At 39.4% G+C, this 22,490-nt stretch overlaps 1 protein-coding gene across 11 annotated transcripts in view; it reads left to right on the top strand.

Moving 5' to 3' along the window:
• The window catches only part of NEDD4L (NEDD4 like E3 ubiquitin protein ligase), a 221,180-nt gene that overhangs the window by 111,142 nt on the left and 87,548 nt on the right, over positions 1–22,490 (top strand). For 8 of the 11 annotated variants that reach the window (XM_072416525.1, XM_072416527.1, XM_072416530.1 and 5 more), the window contains exon 1: positions 11,962–13,300. In XM_072416525.1, coding sequence (XP_072272626.1) covers positions 12,161–13,300 — 1,140 coding nt within the window. In that variant the 5' untranslated portion in view covers positions 11,962–12,160. Of the gene's footprint in view, positions 1–264; positions 304–4,479; positions 4,534–11,961; positions 13,301–22,490 lie in introns of those variants that run through there. The other 3 variants (XM_072416533.1, XM_072416534.1, XM_072416535.1) reach the window with 1 other exon arrangement.

The raw sequence follows: 22,490 nt of genomic DNA on the forward strand, positions 1-22,490 counted from the left end.
GGGGATTTTCTGGATTTCTGCATGAATCCCTTCTAAAATGGTGGTTAAACTCTTCTGTACAATATATACTCTATTTTTTATTACTACTGAGCCTTTAGCCTGACCAGACATATTATTGCATTGGTTGTCATGTGCCCTAATGGTTTAGATCATAGCAGGTGGAAATGCAGCCTATTTATTATATGGCCCAAGTTGTTGTTATTTGTAAAGATCCTTTAATTGTCACAATGTATATACTAATGATGGCCTTTCTTTGTTTTACAGACGCTGAACCCAAAATGGAATGAGGAGTTCTTTTTCAGAGTGAGTATTTTTTTTTTTAGTGTGCTTAGTTAGGGCTATCTTCTCTCTCTATTTACGCTTCCTGTAGAACGGTCTGGATGAGGGTGAGAATGGAATGAAGAGGCCAGGGTTATTTTTCCACTGTGTTTTGTCCATTAAGTCTTTTTATAGAACTTCAATTGGCTTAGCAGACAAGCTTAATCTCCTTTCTGCAAAGCGCTGGATAAGAGGCGAGTGCATTGCAGGATAAGGCTCTATGCAGAGCACGGGCCTGTAATGGTCTAAACAGGCCTGCACAATTTCGGTAGCAAGTCTTCACAAATACAATAATATGGGGGAGTATATATTTAAAAGATTCATGACCAAAGTTCAGCCCATCCCTAAAGGATATTCAGTTTCTTTTCGATGCTAAGGGACAGCATTGGTGGGTTTTCTGTACTTTCTATCCACTTCTTGAATTTCAATTCTATTTTATTTTATTGAATACCTTCTGTTTAGCCCTTCCATTAGACTTTATTTGATGAAGGCTTTTCAGAACTCATTTTTAAGGCTCCCTTCCTACACTTCCCAACATATTCCTCACTTTGCTCCACCACTTCCCTGTATGGTCCTCCTTTGAATGGCTGCCGGTTCTCCTCCAGGCTGAAAAACACCAAATATATTTGAACTCCTGTAACATCTCGTGAATACAGGTTGTCAATAATGCAACCAAGTTGTCCAAGCTGCAGACTTCAAAAACATATGGTAGAGAAGGGTTAAAAACATTGGCAGTATATTTTTTGCTGTCTGTATTCTGTTGGGTAGACTTCTTTTCACTCTACAATGGAAATTTTTAAAAATGAGAGGAATTCCCACCAGTTGTCACTGGAACATTTATCTTTATTAGAAAATTTGGTGACAAGGATTGGCCACAACTCTTAAGGATTTTGGATTTTCCAGCACTTTTGTTTCAATCACAATAGTCACCCATCATTAGTTGCATTATCTTTGGTATTACTAAAGAAATGCAAAATATTTGTTTGCTTTTTCTCACTCATTATGGGTTTATTTCATTTGAATCTAAGACCAAACAATTAATGATAGTTATCAAAGTCAAACTATTTGATGCCATTAAATGTAACAGATAAAGAAAATACACAGTTATGGACATACTTACCTAAAAGAGCATCTGAGAAATAAACAAATAAAACAATCGGATGAGAATCTGTATTCGCAGAGCGGGGTGACTGTTGTAATGGTGGAAACAATATTGAAGCGTACAGCTCGGCAGTGGTTGTCACATACAATTTAAGACTACACTGACGTCATGCTGCGCCTCCCTTGTTTTTTTGTCTCTAGAATTTTTTAGAATATTATTTTTGTTTTATTATTAATTAAACATAAAAATTGCAACTAATGTTCACATTTTCTTGGGGCAGTTGGCGACCACCGCTCTAAATATAGTTTAAGTCTCTGTAGGATGGACGTTGCTGTGGTTGACATTCTGTAATAGATATAAGAGAGCCTGAGTTCAGCTTTTGTTTCTGGCCCCAGGGCCACCAATGGTGGCAGGTGGAAGTTACAAGGGGTACTTCTGTACCGGGCTACAACCAAAGAGCTTTATTTTTGCAATGGTGGAACTTTTAGACCTGGGAGAGGGGGGATCCAGGAAGTTTATCTAGTATGGGGCCCAGAAGTTTCTGATGGAAGCCTTGCTTGGTTTTCATTTCTTTCCCAGTCGAGATCTAGACCAAAGGTTAGTCAAGGATAAGCAAATATGCTTCCCATTTAAGCAGCATTTGAAGAAACAAAAAGTTTACAGCAGGCTTACAATCAGGGTGGTGATACTGTATCAGACATTAAGGCCTTGTAGTTTATTAGCTCACCTTTTGTTTAATCTTCACACTGCTGTTTGTGTGTCCTACCAAGGTTTTACCGTATGTGTATTGTGGGGGGAGGGAGACATGGCTCTCTCGCTCTCCACGTCACCCCTGCCCAGTAAATATGAGACTTTGCTTTAATGAGGGGCAGCTGCTGGAACAGCCTTCTGTTCCTGGCTGCAAACTTACTCTAAATTCACTGTAAAGCTTCCCAAACGTTGGCCGTTTCCATCCTCATTTAAGTCCAGGGAGAAGTATGTGAAAATGACATTTCATTCCAGCTTGGAGGAAAGTTGCTCTGTCCCACCACATCAAGCATAACTTGTGGTTGAGCTCTTGACATTCCATAACTGAAGTATTCACACTATCTCAGGGTATCAATCAAATGAACTAAATCCATATGTTGCAAATTGTTGCCACATAATATAAGCAAAGCACCGTCAGATGCCACAAGAGTTCACCTATCTGGCCGCAGTCTCAACTGGTGCTGGGCAGCGAAGAGCAAATTGATGATCCACTTCGCTGCCCGTGCATTTCACCTGTTCCTTTCTATACCTTTTTTTTCTCTCCCATCTCCGAGCCTCATATTTCTTCTTTCGGGTCTTTTATGTCTAGTTGTCTACATGCACTGACTGTAACATGGGCTGCATATCATGACTCAGGACTGGATTACTGATAGTGACAACAGCAGCCCATGTCTGAGCAATGTCCTCTTGTAGTCCTCACCCAGGGAGTGTGTGACCTTTATGGTATTATCAACAGGAATTATTGCAATGAAAGTCGATGAGGAAAAATCTGCAACAGTAGCACATACAAAAATAAAGATGATTTCTTCCAGTAACATAGGGTCAGGCTCCAGTTTGTCAAAATTTATTGCTGTCTGTATCACAGTTGTAGACTCTCCCTCACTTCCTGGCTGGTAACATTAAAATTAGTATAGGAAACAAGGGTAAATGTCTCTTACAGAACCCTGGAAAGAAATATTAAAGCTCAGAATCTTAAACCTTCACCATGCTGTATAAATTGTAATAAAAAAAAACGTTTTCAGTCTTTATAAGTCCAGAGCTGGTTAACTTCTAGAGATCTCCTTCTATAGTCACATGATGAGACCCAGCTCTGTAATTAGAAATATTCAAGGCTTCCAGCAACTCTTTAGATATGCACATCCATGATACTTGGCCTCTATTTCCTAACTCAGATTTATTCTTGTTCAGCTCCAATTAAAACCTTTTGTGCTATTTAACATATGAGCTCTCTTTAAAAGTAAACCTGTCATCAGCAATATATGGGGTTGCCATTTATGACCGTTTTGCCATTCCTAAAAAGTCAGGGTTAATTTTTAGTGTTGAAAGTATGAATAGGCTAAATACAGTCCAGGGGCTAAAAATTAAAGATTTGAAATGTCTTACAGTTTTTTTTTCCTTTGGAAAGCATCTGAGAAAAATCTGTGCCCTGGCAGCATGCAGGATCTTTGCTCTTTGTGTCCCCTGTTATTATTATTAATATTATCATTATTAATAATAATAAACAGTATTTATATAATGCCAACATATTAAGAAGCGCTGTGCAATAAATAGGGGTTGCAAATGACAGACAGATACAGACAGTGACACAGGATGAGGAGAGGACCCTGCCCTGAAGAACTTACAATCTAATAAATTGGAATTAAAGTTCTCAAATCAAGAGCACAAACTTTGCTGATTGTGAACTTATAGCTCTTAAGCTGCGTACACACGTCCCACGGTTCTCGCCTGATAATCAGCGTCCCGATAATCAAGAATATGGCGTGTGTTGTCCATCGTCTGAACGACCGTTCTGACAGATCCATGGACGATGCACAACTATTGATCCTGATGCAGGGGAAGAGGGAGAGCGCGCAGCAGGGTGCAGCTCCATCGTTCTCCCCTTTCCATAGAGCAGAACGGTGCTGTGTGTATAGCACTCGTTCATGCATCGTGCAATGTTAGTCGTTGGGAAGCATGGTGAAAGATCGTTTCCAATGACTATTATTGCATGTGTGTATGCGGCTTTACTCAGTATGGTCATGCTCTGCTTTCACACAGTGAGTCGGAACTGTAATGTCACCGGGATGATATGCTTCCCATTGGGACATAGTCATAAAAAAGTGCAGGGTTGTAACAAAGTCTGGTAACCCTTTCCTACTCTACTTTTGGATATATATATATATATATATATATATATATATATATATATATATAGCATTTTTAGAGTGAAATATTATTACATTCACCCTTTTTATTTTTCCTGAAGACAGGTTTACTTAGGGCACTAAAATGTTATTTTGCTTCTAACAAGTGTTTGATGTTTTCCCATGCAGGTCCATCCTACTAATCACAGGCTACTGTTTGAAGTGTTTGATGAGAATCGATTGGTAAGTGCATTGCTGCCTGCCCTTTGCTGAGCAGTTCAATATTGTGTTATATGATTTACTGTATTGAGTGCGCTCCTTCACAGCTGAGTAAATCATTCAGGAACTGGACAATATGATCTGTTTGAAAGGCCAGGAAAAAATATTTTCAGTCCAAATCTGAACTGTTGGAGAGAAATAGTTTTTTAAATGTATTCCATAACTTTATTGTACGCTTTGTAATCTTAAAGTGTAAGCTTTTAACACACTTCAGTTTTTGTAAACTATCTTTCAGAATGTTTATGGCTCTTTGCTGCATGCAATTTTTTTTCTTTTTCATGTCAGTAGCTCCATCTGCATTTTAAAAATGGCGCTTAGTGACATCACAGATAAAGGTAATTTCTGCAAGGAGTCAGATTTTTTCTCCACTGACATACTAGAGCAGTGTTTCTTCACACAGGATAACGGTTGAAATAATTTCCAGGGGACCCCTTCTATAATTACTATATCCACAGCTCAGAGTACATTAGTGTGGTGGTCAGTGGGAAGAATGCCTCTTACATTGCTGCCCAGTGGAAAGAATGTCATTTTTACAGATAACCAAAATGATCATTGGTATCAGATAAACTGATCTTAGATCCACAAAGTGCTCATTGCTCAAAGAACCCCTAGCAACCTCTTGAGGAATCATGGGGTTCCAATGAACCCTGGTTGAGTAACACTGTGCTAGAGAGTGTTGGTGCTGGATAAATGACAGTGATCACCAGTTGGAGATCAGTGTATTCCAGCTTCTGCACCTGTTTGTATCAGAATCTATAGTTTGCAGTGCACATGGCTGACTTTCTGAACACTTGCATTCTAATAAATATCTGCTTTAAAATCTGTCCTCACTGACCCCCATAGCTGCAGGCACCATACATTTATTCATCAACATCATAAAAAATTTATTTTCAGCAGTTCTGCTCCCCCTGTTCTTTACCTTTGCAGAAGTGACTTGACAGGCTACCCGAGGACATGCACAGTAAAGCCTCTTTCAGAGTTGCAGTCAAAAACTGTGCAGTTAGCCGCTTCCAATTGCATAGCAAGCTTCTGCTATGTGGCCAGGGCAGCAAATGCTTTTGTGGTTGTGGTACGGTTCTTCCTACAGAGAATGAAATGTAATCAAACAGCCAGAAGAAACATGTGGCTTCCAGGAGCATTGCCACAACGCAATCACAAAAATGTTCCCAACCACTTTCATTTGGTTTAATCGGGAAATATGATTGAGCATGTAGTATACTTCTCTGGTTTACCGCAATTCTGAAATGAGCCCAAGGAAGGGAAAGAAGAGTGCCAAAACTGAAAAAAAAGACTTTTCTTTTTGCTTTTCTTGTGGTCTTTGAAGACAAATTGCTGTACAGTACCTGCAGTTACTGAGATCAGTTAGCGTATGTGACATGCACTGTAGGCAACAAAAAAAAAAAAAAATACACCAGGAGCCAGGATTCTTTTTTTTGGCCAAAGAGGCCTTTTATTTTCTTTTGACATTTAGCTCTCCCTTCTGGGGAATTTTAGGTTTATTTTAATGATCCCCTCCCATCCCCACCAGGTCATGTACTCCTTATCTCTCCTGCTACCCCATTCATTGATAGTGAAGAAGAGATAGATTTTGTAAGCTTTAGTTTCTTCTGAGCCAAGAACCCTTTCTTTCCTATTAGTTTGTTGAATTCTCACAAATGAGAGCGCCTTACACTTTCCTGCTATGATGAAAAAGTAAAGGAGCCAATATATATCAATCTTATTATTTATTTTGCTATTCTTTGTATCTATCCATGACTACTGCAACCTATGTGAGCATATTTTAATCAGTATCCATCAATTTTGTGAGGGGTGATTAAAAAGAAGCATATATACTGAATATGTAGCTGTTGCTATTCCTAGGATGAGTTTGGTGTCTTCAAAGTGACTTTGATAATGCAGAACACATAGAATGTCTGTAAGTTGCTCCCATAAGGTACAGGCTATCAGTGTAGAAATGTTTCCGGGCCAGAGGTTATCTCACGCAGCTGTCATCTGTTTAGCGCTGTGACATGGAGAAGATAAATGAAAGTGAGATAATCTATATGTAGACATTGTTTCTCCCCATATAAGGGATGCTGGAACACCAAGGCTCAGGGGGCCCGAGGGACAGCAGGTATATTTTCCCTTGGGAATGATATTGTCTTAGATTGTAAGCTCTTCTGGGCAGGGTCTTCTCCTCCTCCTGTGTCATTGTTTGTATCAGTCTGTCATTTGCAACCCCTATTCAATGTACAGTGCTGTGTAATATGTTGGAACTCATAAAGTTTAATAATATTATTATATTAATAATAATAGTAAATATATCAGTTATCCTGTCAATAAAAAAACAACGGACCAGAAAGAACAGTGTCTGATACAATAAAGTCTTTGGATTTTTTGCTCATAAAAGTAGAGTTCTCTGTCGAAGCTATAATTGCTGTCCCAATGATAGCCAATGGTTTTACCATCTGATCACCACAACTGCTATATGGCTAAATGTATCTGCTTACCTCTCCAAATAATAAGTCCTAGGTTTCCAGTGCAGAGTAGAGCCACAGAATGCAAAGACATTTAGGCAATTTTGCATTTTAAACCTTGCGGGAGAAGTTGTAGAAGGCCCTTTTATGTTCAGAACTTCAGCTCCTGTGCACAAAGCCAGCTCCATAAAGACAATGCTTGACCAGTTTGTTGCAGGGGAAGTTGAATGGCTTGCATAGAGCCTTGACCTCAACCCTACCTTTAGGATGAACCAAATGCATGCCAAGGTCTCCTCATCCAACATTAGTAACTTTTCTGATTTTTCTGGTTCTTCTGAATACTCTATGCTTCTTACAACTCAAATGCTGTAAAAATCTTTGTGGAGAAGTTGTATCCTTTCCATGCTAAAAAGGTCGGCAATATAAGCATATGAGTAAAATCATAAGAAGAGCAATACTTATATCCTTACAAACTACACATCTAGATCTGATAAAACTAATGCAGCTACCAAATGTTTTTGTATTGGAATTGTAAGAATATATAAAATGTTTTGAGTTGTTTTACATTTAGCAAACAAAAATAATATTTGAAATTACTAGAAACATTCTGGCTCCCTGTGTGTAGTTGGTAACTAAGCTATTAAATCTTTACCACTTTTTTATATTATAAAAATTCAAAAGTGTTTTTAAAGGAAAAGGTAATTAATACGGCATTGTATTGTATGTAATAATGTACTGTAAAAGAAGCCCTATGTATTATCCAAAGCGTGCAAAAATATTTGTGATTGAATGCTGCAGTACTCCATATTTATCTCATAGTTTTTGCTATGTTTGTAGGATCAAAAGACAGCTCAGGTGCTGCAAAAGACGCCAAGTGTCTGGAGCTTTGTAGGTCTGTCATTTGTCCATCCATCAGAATAGCTGGGTCTTTGTAGTGTGTCCTTCAGCTTGGGTGGTCAAACATCCCACTGATCTGAGATGCCGACCAGAGTGATATACGGTACAGTGTAGGATGTCCTCTTTAGGTCAGAGTATGCTAAAGCTACATGCAAGGTGATATATACATAGTGGCCAGGAGGACGAAGTGTTTAGAAATCCTGTCTTACTACTCTGAGTTCTGAATTTAGATTTTACTGGTGACACTGCTTGCATGGGGTCTGAATCTTTTCCCTTCAAGTTGTTCTCCAGTTTCTTTCTAGCAAACAAAATTTTATATTAGCTTTTCAGATTTTTCAGATCCTTTGAACTGCGCTAAGCTAAATAGGCTGATTGCAGCCCATGGAAGAACATTTTCCTGGGCCGCCTTCTTAAAGGCCACGTACAGGAGCCCTTATGCTTCTTCTGGATCATATTTTACATACATGTAGGTATTTGCAAACCTTTTCCCAGTTATCACTACAACATAGATTTTCCACATTTTCCAGGAATTGGCACTGCTCTAATTAAATAGGATTTCCAGTGAATGGAAAGGGAGATATCAGACATGACGCATGGGAACCAAATCATCACACATCCAACCATCTGGAAGATAGCAGATTATGTTACAGAATCACATCTGTAGAAGCTGGGATAGAAGCAGTGTTACTTTTCAGAAGAAAAGTGTTTTGTGTTGATGCAGAACAGGCTTGAGTGATCTTAGACTGGAGGGCTTGCTCATCTAGAGGAGGAATCCACTGGCCATGCACAGTGGCAATTTATTAGACATTTTATGTAATTAATTAACTTTTTATAAAATGCAAAAGCTTGGCCAAGCTGGACAAGGCTACCCAACATCAACAGTTTCCATTGAAACCATGAGGAATGAAAAGGTACCTTTACACCAAACTGAATCTATTTGGTGTATGGTGCAATAGTGTTTCTGAAAGCCTGTACATCTACAATCTATTCAGTTAGCCACACAAGGTCAGGTTTCCTGACTTTTTTAATTTCCTACTGTAACAGCAACTACTTTCCTACTGTAACACCAATTGCAACAGTTGGTGATTGACTTGGTCTAGAGTCAATAGTCAGTTAAAATTATCTAAAACTGTCCCATACACAGTGGAATGAAAAATATATGTAAAATGATATAGTGTTTTTTTTTTATTTCTTACATTTTTCTTGATTTTTTTTTTGCATTTCATAGCCTTCTCCTCTTCTGGGAGTAGCTACTGTCTGTGCTGGCCCAGATATTCTGCCTCTCCCCCTACCTACCTTCATAACATTTTATGTAACTGCCCAGGAAATAGAGAATGGGGGCACTTTAGTGCCTTTTGATAGGTCTTCTGGGGCTGCTGAAATCTCTTAGGCTTTTACAGGTAAAAATATGAATAAAATGCATTCTATGTTAAAAACTTCTTATAATAAGACTGTTGTGGAAATGAATGGTCTTGTAGCAGAGTCTTTCTTAAGGAAGGTAACTTTTTTTTCAGTAGTTTTGTAGAATGCTTTGTATCTCCATTTGGTAATAACGGTTGTGGTTTGTACTTGTAGACACTTGTGTAAGTTTGTGGTTGTACTTGTAGAGTATAGCTACTTAAAAACTATTTTATTTCCACTCTTTAGTTTGGAACTGGAATTTTGCATTAAATGTTTCTGCAGTACTAGATCTTGCACCTGCCGGTCTCCGTTCACAGGGCTGTTGCTGGGCGTCCTTTACTAAGTGCTGATGTCTTTGCTGGCTCTGTATCCAGCAAGAACAATGACTGATTGTGCTGAGCCTTGGCACTTGTCTCGTAAACTAAACCGAGCTTACATATCTGCTATGGTTCTGTGTTTGAAACTTGGATCCTGGTAGTGTTTAACATAAATAAATAAATCGGACAAAATGGCAAGGTTATTACTTCAGATTTTTAAAGTTGATCTGAAGAATAAGCAATAGGCTTGGAAAATTATTCAAAATTACAAATTTGTTATGTTAATAAGGGTTTTCCTTTTTTTTAATTTCTTGGCAAATAGACATAGAATTATAAGAAGGTTTCAGCGTTTTCAAGAAGTTATATAAAAAATCTGTAGGAGGGTGGGATTTTTATTTGATTTTGAATTAATGGAAAGCAGCCCACAAATCAGTCTATTGGAAAGGTTACTTTCAATACTTATATTTTGTATTTGTACTTTTTTCTGTTTACTTTGGTTTTAGCTGTGGCTTGAATTGTTGTATTGATCTCCTCAATGCAGTACAGTCCACTCAGCAGCCAATGAAAAGAAACCCAAAATTTGAATCATGGAGAGTATTTTATGGGCTTTGAGTCAGGCTTGAAGGAAAATTGTATTATTCAAGTGTTATAATTAATATGTTATGTTAATGTTAACCTATTTCAATATTTTAAAATTTACCATAAGTCTGCGTAAATTACCTTGTTCAGGCAGTTCTCATTATGGGGTGACAGTGTTCAGTAACTGTTTTGTCATACTGTTATTTGGGCTTCCACAAGAGACCCCAAGTGACCAGTTCAATAAATAATATTTAGACATGGTCCACCATTGTCACCAAGAGAAAACCAGCACTGGAAAATAATGTGCAATAATTGCATGAGACAGTGCATTTAGACAGAAGTGGCTGCAGGGAGGTTACTGGAGACCAGCAGTGCGATCACGATGCAAAAAGTAAAATAAAAGGCTAAAAACAATACTTAACATGACAATGGTGTATGATTTACAATTTTTAACTTGAGTCTTTTATTTAGAAACTCACTTTTCAGAATTGTTGCAACAGCAGTCAGTGTACATAACTTTCTACAATTTCTACTCTTCTACATATCTGGTTAAAAACCTACTTTTCCAGAAGTCTGCACCGATTGTGAAGTCAAACTAATGACATTTCCTGTAGTATGCTTTTTGGCTAAGGTAAAATTCATGCAGAAACTTTTGCACACATAAGGAGATGCAGCTTTTGTGATTAACCTGATGGCAGGACCTCCAATTTAGAACTCTAGTTCTAGAAAACCCAGCCACAGCCTGTAGTATCCTATGGCCATAGACAGGCAGGTTTGTAAAATCCTTATAGGGTATATTATACATTTTTTAGTTTATCAAACGTCCTGTAGTTTATAGTTTACTTGACAAGGATTTTCTTTTACTAAAACTGAATTTTCATACCGTAATAACCCAGAACTGTCCAGTTCAGGTGGAGGCTCACACAAACATGGGGAGAACATCATTTTGGTGCCTCTTGTGGTCATCTCTTTGGCCATTTTTGTCTTCCTGAATACTGCAATAGTAAACCTGAATTACTACCAACCAGGTAATTCTAACATATAAATGTATAATATATAAAGTGCCTTTTTTGCCAATGGCATCCAAACTCTTCCACTCATTTTCTAACTCCAAGCAAAAGTAAAAAAATACCATCTGAATTTGGTTGCTAGAAACTTTTTTTCCTGAAGCCAGAAAACGTAAGCCCATGTTAACTGCTTTAATCCGGATAGCAGGTCACTTGTTCCTCAGAAAAGAAACAGACGGTCTTGTTCTGCGCAGCTGTATTTCATTTTTAGTTTATTTTACTGTGCAAGTGATCTTCAGATCATATAGGGAAGAGGGGCCTTGTCCTAGTTCTAGAAAGCAATTCACAAAGTTTATTGTAGCAGTGAAGTGGCTCTGTGTTTTCTCTCTCCCCCTTCCCTCTTTCTCTCACTTTTTTTTTTTCTTTCCTTTTTTCCCTGCCAAGAGAGAAGTGCCCAATGAATACGATGCGGTTTAGGTTTACAGCAGCTCCCAAAGTGTTTGCTGCTTTAGTCAACTGTGAAAGCTCTCCCGTTGATTCTGCTCTTCCATTCTGATGGAAAAGGAGCAGCTGGGAAGGTGCTGTTTCAGGCTTGCTGGCTCTTGGACACACAAGGGGGAAAAAACGAGGACCTAAAACAGAAAAAAAAACCTTTGACTGCCCTGAAGAGAGAAGGGGGAAGAGAGTCACATGACTTGGGCCACCCTACCCTATGTCACAGTATGTGGAAGCTGTGATAGCTCTTATCCAGTCACGCCTGGAATGCTGCCTGTCACTTAGGCTATTTCGGCTATCTGTCGCTATCAGGGCTGCAGTGCTAACAGTTTGGCAGATGGGATGCTTTTTCTCGGAGTTTATGTTTTTGATTTTTAACTCCAGGCAAAACTTGCAGCATCAATTTTTGTTTCTTGTTGCTGCCGGTTGTTAACAGACCATGGCCCACCGGCTACGATTTCATTTTGGCTCGGGCAGAAGCAACACGGCCCCTGAGTCCGATGTCCTAGAACAGGAGAGAGAAGATGACTTTTTCATGGCATTCCACACACTGCCGAGGAGGAACGGCTCTCACCCCAGGCACTGTGAAGATGGGACCCTCCAAGAAGACAGCGCCTTAAAAAGGAGCACCTCCATGTTTATCCCCCAGCTGCTGCAGAACATTGATGTGCGTCCTACCCGAAGTTCTTCCATGCAGATCTCATTGCAGCGCAAAAGTCCAGATGAATGCGAAAGTTCTGATTTCTCCGATGAGGTTTTTTCTTGTGGTTTTGCAGACTTCAACGAACGCTACATTTCAGCCGTCAGGAAAAATTCCTCTTGTTTAAGCAGTCCACAGGATACACCTGGTAATTCTCCTCCTCGATTGCATGAATCCGTGGGGCAGCCTATTAATGGGGCAACCCCCTTTCTTCCTAGACCTCCCGTACGACATTTTGGGGAGCAGAATGGCAATATTAATTATGCGACAGATGGAGAGGAGGAGATTACAGTGTCAACATGCAGCAAAAACGTTGGCGGATTGAGAGTGAAAAGCCAGAATCATGGCACAGACATCCGGCAGGTAAGGTTGCTGTCGCCGTGTCACGAAGGACAAAACAGTTCCACTGCAGAACCAAGGCGCTGGTCTTTGCAGCATCTTCCAGACACATCAGGAAGTCCTGGAAAAAGATGTTTTGTATTCCAGCTCCAGCAGTCACAAACGACTAACTGCAACTTGACGGGAGAATATAATTTTGGGTTTACAGGCACCAAAGGAGACCGACTGGTTCGCTATCCTCGCATAAGACTGGAAAGGAGTACCTCCTATCCACTGCAGCCACGAGCTGAGAGCATCAGCCCAGTAGAGAATGAAACCACTCAAGATGGCAGGCCTTGCGGTAAAGACTCAAGAGAAGATTTTCCGAATGATTCCAGAGACCTCCCCTCGCAAGGACAGGGATGCTCCTTTGAAATAAGGCAAGAGCAAAACGGCAGACAGCCCCATTTTAGGATTCTTTTGACACGAGGTACCGAAGAACAGAATGGAGACCAAGGGCACATGGGTAGAAATTCTGTATCTGCATCTGGAAATGATACGGTAAGATTTTGGTACTCTATATTTATTGTAAACTGATATATAGATTTTTATTGTATCGACCTATGTATGTAGTTGGTCAAACATGGGTAGACGCTTTTAATGAGAAAAACAATTTTAAATACCCTATTTTTGGTTGGCCAAACAGATGCCATGTCTCCTTCACATGTACACTATGCATGGAAAAAAAGCAGTTAAATAATTGAGTAAAACTGGACATTTTCAAAAATATTAGCCATTGTCCCTGTGCAGTAACGAGTACCTTTATACTTGCTTCCCCTGTTCCTTTGGGTTTAACCCACAAGATGACCTCAGAATTTTAAGTTGTGCTTAAAATTGCTTTCATTATTAATAGTAGGTTATGTGTGTGGTAGAAAGTTTGTCTAATGTCCAAATCTGTTAAACCTTTAAAAAGGAAAACATAAAAAAGGATAAAAATTGCTCTTGTCTAATGTGTTAGGAAATGGTTCGAACCCACATCAGGTTAATTTAGTGTTTTATTACCTGCTTTGTCCCATTGGAGAGCACCATCTTTATTTCCTGTTTTGTAGACCCATTTAAAAGTAAAAGGTCTCCTGCTACATAACGAGACACTGGGGTCTGCATTCATGTTTCTATTAATCTGAACAAATTTAACATAAAGTTTTCAATATTTGATGTGATTTGAACTGAGCAAAATTTGCAGAGGAGCAGAATACCTCTGTGCCTACAGCATTTTCCTGGTCAGTATGTCAGTAGATATAGCCATCTTAAACGAGTATATTTTTCTATGGGTATATTATTCTAAGTCAAATTAGAAACCAGAGTTCAAGAAAGTGTTCTTTGTAAAAGAGGTGATCATGGCGGGGGGACACACACATGGAGGTGGTTATGTAGGTAAATCCTGGTGCTGGCCTTCTTTTGGGAAAGCATAAATAAGTAGACAAAAAAACTTGGATGACCTACACAAATTCAGACATAATCATCATGTCTACAAGTACATTTGTTTTTTAAATTAAAAGTATTTTGGATGACAGTCGGATCATGTGGGATGATATTTCCATGTACACATGTGACTTCCTGTAAGGAAACCCAGCATAGAACATTGCACAACCCATACCCTAAAATGGCTGATACTAAATAATAGAAGGTGGTACTAGGAATAGCCTATACAATATCCAATGTCTGCGTGGGAATCTGTGAATGTCAGTGAAATGGTTTAGGACCCCCTTCATTTAGATTTGTTTTACAAAAATGCTTTGTCACTTGTTTCCATCATCTACATGCTTCGTGGTTCCAGTGTCTTTAAAGTCCCCTGTATTGTGTTGGCTTTAGCACCCAGCCATCAGGAAGAACCACACCTCTTGAATAAATGATGATATGGCACCTTTAGTAGTTAAAGCAATTCTGACTTTTTACTGGTATAGGTAATCGCAAAATCAAAAATCACAATTTATAAAAAAGTGAAGGCAAACAAGACACTGGATAAGAGCTGTAAAGCCTGTCTTTTAATTGCCAAGATAATCGAATAACGTACTCCTCTAAATACAATTTTCTGTCTATGATTATTGGGGGATCCCTGACCTCTGGCTTATGCTCTCATGTTGGAATTGGATGTTCCTATTGATAAATAGCCCTCAGTGCTGATATTTGGACATGCTGCTTGTTGTGTTTACTTTCTGCCCATCTGCTGCGGTGTAAAACTAAAGAAGGAGCTTTCCATTGAACAAGTGTTTATGCTCGGCATGTCTGGAGGAGCAGAGAGCAGATCCTTGAAAAGCCTCTTATATAGGCAAGAGATGGAGAGATGAAACGTAAGAATGTTGTAAGAAATTCATGTTACTTTTCAAAGCCTTTATAGGTGCACTGCAGAATGAAATAAACACAGCTGAATCTCGGGCTACTGGCTGCTGCACGCCTTCTGTAAAGCGATATCTCCACCATTGTATAGTCTACCATGGCCTGTGCTGTCGTATTTCTGTCTATAAAGGGGAGAAAATGGAAACGTATAGGGAAATTTCTCATTTAAAGTAGATGTAAAGGAAACCGTAATTGGATGACGTTTAGTTTGTATAAACATTGGGTGTTATACAAAAACAAATTGGCATAATTTTTGGAAACTACAGCTTTCACCATCTTCCATTCTTTGTTGCATTTGCTGAGCCAATGTTTTTCAACCAGGGTTCCTCCAGAGTTTGCAAGGGGTTGCTTGAGCAATGAGGAGTTTGTGCCTCTCCATGTCAGTTTAATGACACCAATGATTTTTTGGCTATCTGTGATATTCTTACCAATAGCCAGCAATGTAAGAGTCATTCTCCCTATTGACCACCACATTTATATATTATATATTAAAATAATAATTATAGAAGGGGTTTCCTGAAGACCTGAAAGTTTTTTCAGTGATTCCCCCATGTTAACACTGTGCTGAGCTTGTATAGCCTCTTTTCAACCAATGTCTGTGTACATGCACTCTGGCAATGGCTTCATGGCATTTCTGAGGTTTGGCTTTCTAAAGGTGACATAGACCAAATGTGTTTAGGCACAAAGTATTGCTACAGCCAGTTTTAGGCTGCACCCATGGGGTGTCAGCCTGTTGCAGCCTTTGTGTCTGTCCAAGTGACTGTGGTTTTTCATGTGGTGAAATAGTTTTCGCTTCTTCAGAATTAATTGACCGGTGCATTTGACCTGCAGTTAAGCAGCTTCAAGATTAGAATGAGAATGTAAAACCAGATAAAATGCCACTGCCAGACACTTATGCTGTTTTTTTCTCCTATGAATGATCTATGCTCTGAAACTTTCTGCTTGCAATGTTTTGCATTGCAGCAGACGACATGATGTGTGAGCTGTCTTTGTAGCAGAACCAATGCCATTCTTCTGCTTCACCTGACACGGCAGTCTGACCGTAATGTTCCTTACTAACATCTTGATTAAACAGGGTAAATGCCAGAGAAAAAATGTTTTTGTACCTGGCAAGATGTGATTACAGATAATTCCAAAGTGAAAGCAGACTGTAAAAAAATTACTCAACAATATAGAAGAAAGTGTAGGCAGTAAAATTTTTCTTCTACCACGCGTTTTCTGTAGGTTTACATAAGAAGGTGGTTGTTATTTTTGTTTATTAAAAAAAAATAAAGCTATAGGCAGCCTTTTCTTCCTACTCCAACTTTTCAAAACTGTAAAAGAGAAACTTTTCTTCAGAATGTGCCTGTTGGGTGTATATTTTGTTCTGGCAATACCATTCAGCTAAGAAAAAGGGGTGCTATTTGGGGTAAGTGATAGACCCCTGCAGCACTCCAACTCAGGTGAGCTAAAGAGATGTCATGGGCAAGTATAAAAAGTAAACCCACTGGTGTCTTTTCTACCCCTGCTTTTCTTTTATACAGTATCATTCCTCCAAAAGGCTATGGGTTCCTTAAGCAATTTTCTGATAGATTCCGAACCACATATGCTTTGCCGTTTACATCCAATTTTCCACTGATCACCCATAAAAAAGGGCCCATCTCCGCCGACCACAAGAGTCAAAGATTGGTACAATTTGCACTGTCTGTGTTTCTTTTCTGGTAACTATCATTATTACGTCATTAACATAAATATTATTGAAAAATATTTCGTTGTAGAGAGCTGGTAAAATGTACAGAGCAAACTGAAAATTAACCGCACCCTGCCTTAGTATTCTTATTAAGCCCCCCCAACCCCTAATGCAAGCAGTTTACTGGATCAAGTGAGTGGATGGTCAGTCTGTAAAAGTGTTCATTCTTGGGCAGGATGGCCAAATAAACCCCATATGTAAATAATAAATATTAATTAAAGTCCATGAAAAATGGGAAGGGCTGATCACATTTGCTTCAGCTTTTGATACACATAGGGCCTGATATATTTAAACCATCAAAGACTGGTGAAGATAGCTTACATATTCCAGAAAACCTGAAATTAGTTTTCTAAAATGATTTGAGACCAGTTGGCAAATGTTTTTAATCCTGGACGAGATCCATTCTAGGTTTGTTGGTTGACCTGGATTCTCCCATGATAGTCTATCTGCTCCAGTCTTGGAAAACTTTAATAAATCAGGCCCACAGTGTATAGTTTCGAGTGTTCAGCAAAATCATAGAAAGCAAATTTGGCAGAGGAGTTGAGACTTTACAGCTGTGCATTACTGAAGGTAAGTCTGAAATTTACCTTCGAGAAACCCCTATAACAACCTTTGGAGGATCCCTAGGGTTCCAAAGAACCCTGTTTGAGAAAGGCTGGGTCATACATACCCCAACTATACATTCTGCCTCTAGAAATCTAGAATAAGCAAAGATTAAAGCTACGTACACACTTCCAATTATTATCGTTGGTAAACGAACGACGAACGATCCTGCACGATATCTGCGAACGATCGTATAGCACGATTTTTGCCCAATCGATCGTTCGTCGTTCGTTCATCGTTCATTTCCAACGATAAAAATTGGAAGTGTGTACGCAGCTTAATACAGACAAAGCCCCTAAACCTTCCCCAATCTACGCAAAGCAATGTTTGTAATTACACTTCAAGAGTTTTTGTACTGTGTAAGTACTAATAAGCAGAAATAATGAAGGTTTTTTTGTTTCTTTGATGTCCACTGAAGTGTATAGAAGCCATGACTAGTCATGTGCATGACACCTTGACCACAGAAGTGATCAGGCTATCCTGCACACATCAGAGCACCAGCCATCAAGCCTAATGTCTTCTTCACTTGTGCCTCTTCTCCCTTGTGTCTGAACTGTAAGCTTCGGAGATGGAGTTGGCTCGCTGAGCTTGTCCTGTTCACAGCGTGACGTTCCTGGGCTCACTCAATACACTGGCCAACAGCTGCTTCAGTAAAAAATCCACAGGGGCGTCTCGAGTCCTGCAACTTCCAACTATTTATGACCTTTCAGATACCTTCTGTTTAGCAGAGGTGAAACAAACGTGCAGGATACGTAATAACTTATTGAAACCGAGAAAGTAATACTAGGTTTATATTGCTTGTCTTAAGGAAAGGGGCCCAGCAAATAGTGTCTGACAGTGAAGTGTTTGCGTCTTCTAACCAGTTAGAAAATTCTAACACCAGAGGTAAAGGTGACCCAGTACAGAAATTCAGGAACTCCCTTGGTTTTCTGCCATATGAACAGGTATACAAATTAATATTTTTCTGTACCTATACTGTTAGTACCAAAATACGGTGATATGTGGAATTAGGTGGCCTTGAAGAGGAGTGGCTGCAGCACCTTTAGCATTAGCAACTGTGCGGCACCACATTTGTGTTGCGCTCCATTATGTAAGACCAAGCTAGATCCATCCGCTAGGTCAGTGCACCTCAACTTTGTGAAAACGCCTCGATCCATCCACAAGCTGACCTCGGTAATTACTCCATTATCTCGGCCCCCACTCTTCTTGCAGGTGCAAGATTGGGTGACGTGTCTTCTTTCAAATGTAAGAATAAAAACTGTGCAGGCATGAGATTGATGACTTTTTTGTTACTTTAGAAGAAAACCCCTGTTGATGCATGTTCAATATCGGGCATGCGTAGAAAGAGCAGCCCATAGCCTCCTGGGATATGTAATGCAAGTATCCCAAGAGGCCGTGGCTTTCCTCTTCAGTCCTTACTGCCCTAGTAAAGACAGGGTCTCTTTAACAATTTTTAAAGTCAAAGCTTGCTGTAACACACATAATGTTTCCTGGACCAGTCTGCTATTTTGGTAAACTAATGCCAGCTAACTGCCTTAAAGGGGAGCCCACAACAAGGTTTTATGGTTGAGGATCATGACTGTACTATGACAAGTAATTTGGGTATATGGCTTTATTATATATTGGATTTTGGTGGAGGTGGTGGACACAAATATAAAAGCAGCTGCTTGACCCGTTATATATTACACAGGGCACACAGTTTGGAGTCTGACGGATTCTACTTTGTGTCATTGATAACCAGGGAGAAGGCAGCAGCTGCTGAAACCAGAGAGCCCAATCAATATGACAACATATCATACATTCCTGCCTTTCACTGACACGCTTCACTTCTCTGCCTCTTACACCTCACTTCTGTGCCTTTCCATAACCTTCCTGACACCGACAGTCATTTCCAGGAGGTGTCATGCTATGATGTATTGGCTGTACGTTACATAAAGATGGAGGATTGGTAGCCTTGGCATGAGATATACATTAAGTACGTGCATGCTAAGTAGAGTGTAAGTGTAACACTTACATAGGTATTCATCCTGAGATGACCGTACTCCTCAAACTACGCCTTCATCTTTCTTTCTTTATAGACAAAATCTTTGTCAAGGAATAATCCAGGCTCAGCATCTACTTCTTGGACTGAGATTCGGATTTAGAGATTGCACAGTCATATACCTAGAGTTACCTACTAATAGGACATAATGAAAGTGCATACATAGACAGCAGACCATCACTGTTTCACAGTTGCAAAGTCACAATGAAAAAATGAATTGAGTCCACCTTTGTTCCATTGGAATTTAGCTTCCACTTGCACTGTACATATCTAAATTAGAAAGTGTGCACATGCGCAAATTTTGTCACTGTAACTAAAAAGTGCCAGTTATGGAGCCTAGCATAGTCTGATAGTGTGGACTCCCATTGCTTGATGCTTTTTCTTGGAAGAATGACCATTTTTGTTTTTGCTACCATACCTAAAATATTCCAGCTATGTAGAGAAGCACAATGTGATGATTTAACTTGTCTTTTTTCAAAGCTTCTCTTACAAATTAGCCTTCGAAAAGTTATACTGTCTTTCCCCAAAAGTAGCAGAAAGTGGCTTATTAAATTAGGTTATTAATTTAGATTATTTAAGGACATGTGGAACATTAATAAAAAATCATTATTAAAATATAATATTGGACAGAATATTATTTAAAGACATTCGGTCTGTCTATCATTATTTGCTGCCATAAGGCTAGGCTAGCAAAATCTGAGTAGCATTCTCAGACAGAACACCGGCGCTGAGGGGCAGCATTAATTCTTCTAACATATGGACCCAGCTGTACTGAAGAATACCCATACGGCATTGCAGGGAGAGGTTGTGTTACAGCTGTAGCTAGAATACCAGGAAAGGTAAAGGAGATCTCTGCTCTCTGCTCTGGAATAGCTTTAATTATATTTTTTTCATTTAATTTAAAAACTTCATGGCTCCACAAGCCCATTTCTGGGTCTCTCTACTGATAGACCGGGTGCCAGACAAATGGAAACTCACCCGTGCCCCAAAGCACTTTAGTCTTGAGAAGATGAACCAGCAGCACACAGATACCAAAGACAGAGGCTCCATTCACGGCTCTGTCTGGCATATTAAAGTCATTTTAAATCTATGCTAGAGCTTGTTGCTGCCAGCTCATCATCCTAGGACTGGACTATAATTATTAATGGCATTTAGACCATAATATAAATCATATTGATTATTTTATCTTACGTTCTGATGATGAAATGGCTCCTAATCTGCAAATAATTTATTACTAGGGACATAGTATGGGTCTATATTATTTTAGTAAATCCTTTTTGCACCAAATCATAAGTCCATTGCATTGTGCTGGTAAGTCAATATTATTATTTATGGCAGCGCACTGTAGTTCATGTGTTATTGTGCGTTGGATATTACCACACATTTCTGTGCTATCATTACATTTGTATTCTAGGGTTCAGATACACTAATAAGTCACCACTGAGCAAATATGAATGCTGTAATTGGAAATCTATCCTCCTGGAAATTCTTGCTGCCTGGCTGTCATGCTGATCCAATTACTTGAATGCTTAGCATGCTGTCTGAGACTGAGAGTTCTGACTCAATGTAACTTTACATGCATCTTGATCCAGGTCAGTAAATCAAAATCTTGATTTCAGTAGCAAAAGATCTTCAATTTACAGTGGAAGGTCAGAAATGACAGCCCCAATGTTCCTGTAACTGTATGGTGTGGTTGACCATCCTGAGGCTGCAAATTATTAGTTGACCACTGCCTGGCGCATAGAAAACTGCTGCAGTTTCCACCATAGTGCGGTTCCTCCACAAGCAACTGTTACCAAAAGCCACTTTTCATGGATCTTTTATGCCCACAGATAACTAGACCTACACGTGGTTGTGGCCATGGCCATGGCCCAAATCTTCAAACAACAACCAGGTGTTGTTTTTGGGTACTGTGAAGTGAACAGCTACATGCAAAAATGGTTCTCAAACTCTCCATTTACTATAAAGAGAGACCATGGTAGCCTGCAGCAGAACAAAGGTGTGAAACGGCCCTTAGGCGCAGCCAGCCCTTATAAAATCTAGTCCTTAATGGAAGGAAAACACAGATTAATTGGCTTCTCTTGCATTGCAACTCCTCCACAAATATGTACAACATTTGAAACAAAGGGGTGCATATGGATAATAAACTTAAATTGCTACACTGAGCTACAAAATCCTACAGAATTTTTTAAAGTACTGCAAGGAGCATTCCTATTACAAGTCTTCCATTAATAAATACAACTAGAATAGGCTCTGCATTAGATAGAGCTCTATTATTATTTATTCATGCTGATTTTCTTGTTATATGCGTGCTGGGGCCACTGGAGCAAGCGACTCCTTGGCGATGATCAGAATCAACAGAAATATATCAGAAAGCAGAAAGTACATTCCATCTGCTGGCTGTTTGTTGTTTGTTTTGCTGTTGCTGTTGCTCTAACCATAGTACACAGCAGAGCTTCACTGAACTGTCAGGATGATAATGTCAGATGCCATCCAGAACAGATGCAGGGACACAGGGATTTGTCTCCTTATTCCAATGCTGCTGGATCGCTGCAGCCTTAAAGAAGACCGGTCATAATGTGTCTGAAATGGGAACTCCAAGATTTTCACACACTGTAGACAGGTAGCAAGGTGGAAAGCATCATTTTTCTGAGATTACAGTTCATTCTCTAAAAACTCTCAACTTAATATTCTTCTTGAAATGTGCTTGAATCATCCACTTTGAGGATGCTCAAGCACCTCTTGCATAAAATCCAAGTGCACAAAGTGTGACTGATTTGGTATTGTGGTTTACTCAGTAGAGATGTTTAGTGATTTTTGCAGCTCGGACACATGCACAGTCATGTCTGGTAAAGGGACCAGATTTTTCTCTGCTGCTGTTTAGTAATGATTACAGGTCTTGTTCCTCCCCAGCTTGTGATTGGACAGGGAAAGGATAATCAGTAGAATGATGAGCTTGTCACTCTGCTCTCTCATTCTGT

Source organism: Pyxicephalus adspersus, chromosome 6 (assembly GCF_032062135.1).
Source record: "Pyxicephalus adspersus chromosome 6, UCB_Pads_2.0, whole genome shotgun sequence".
NCBI lineage: Eukaryota > Metazoa > Chordata > Amphibia > Anura > Pyxicephalidae > Pyxicephalus > Pyxicephalus adspersus.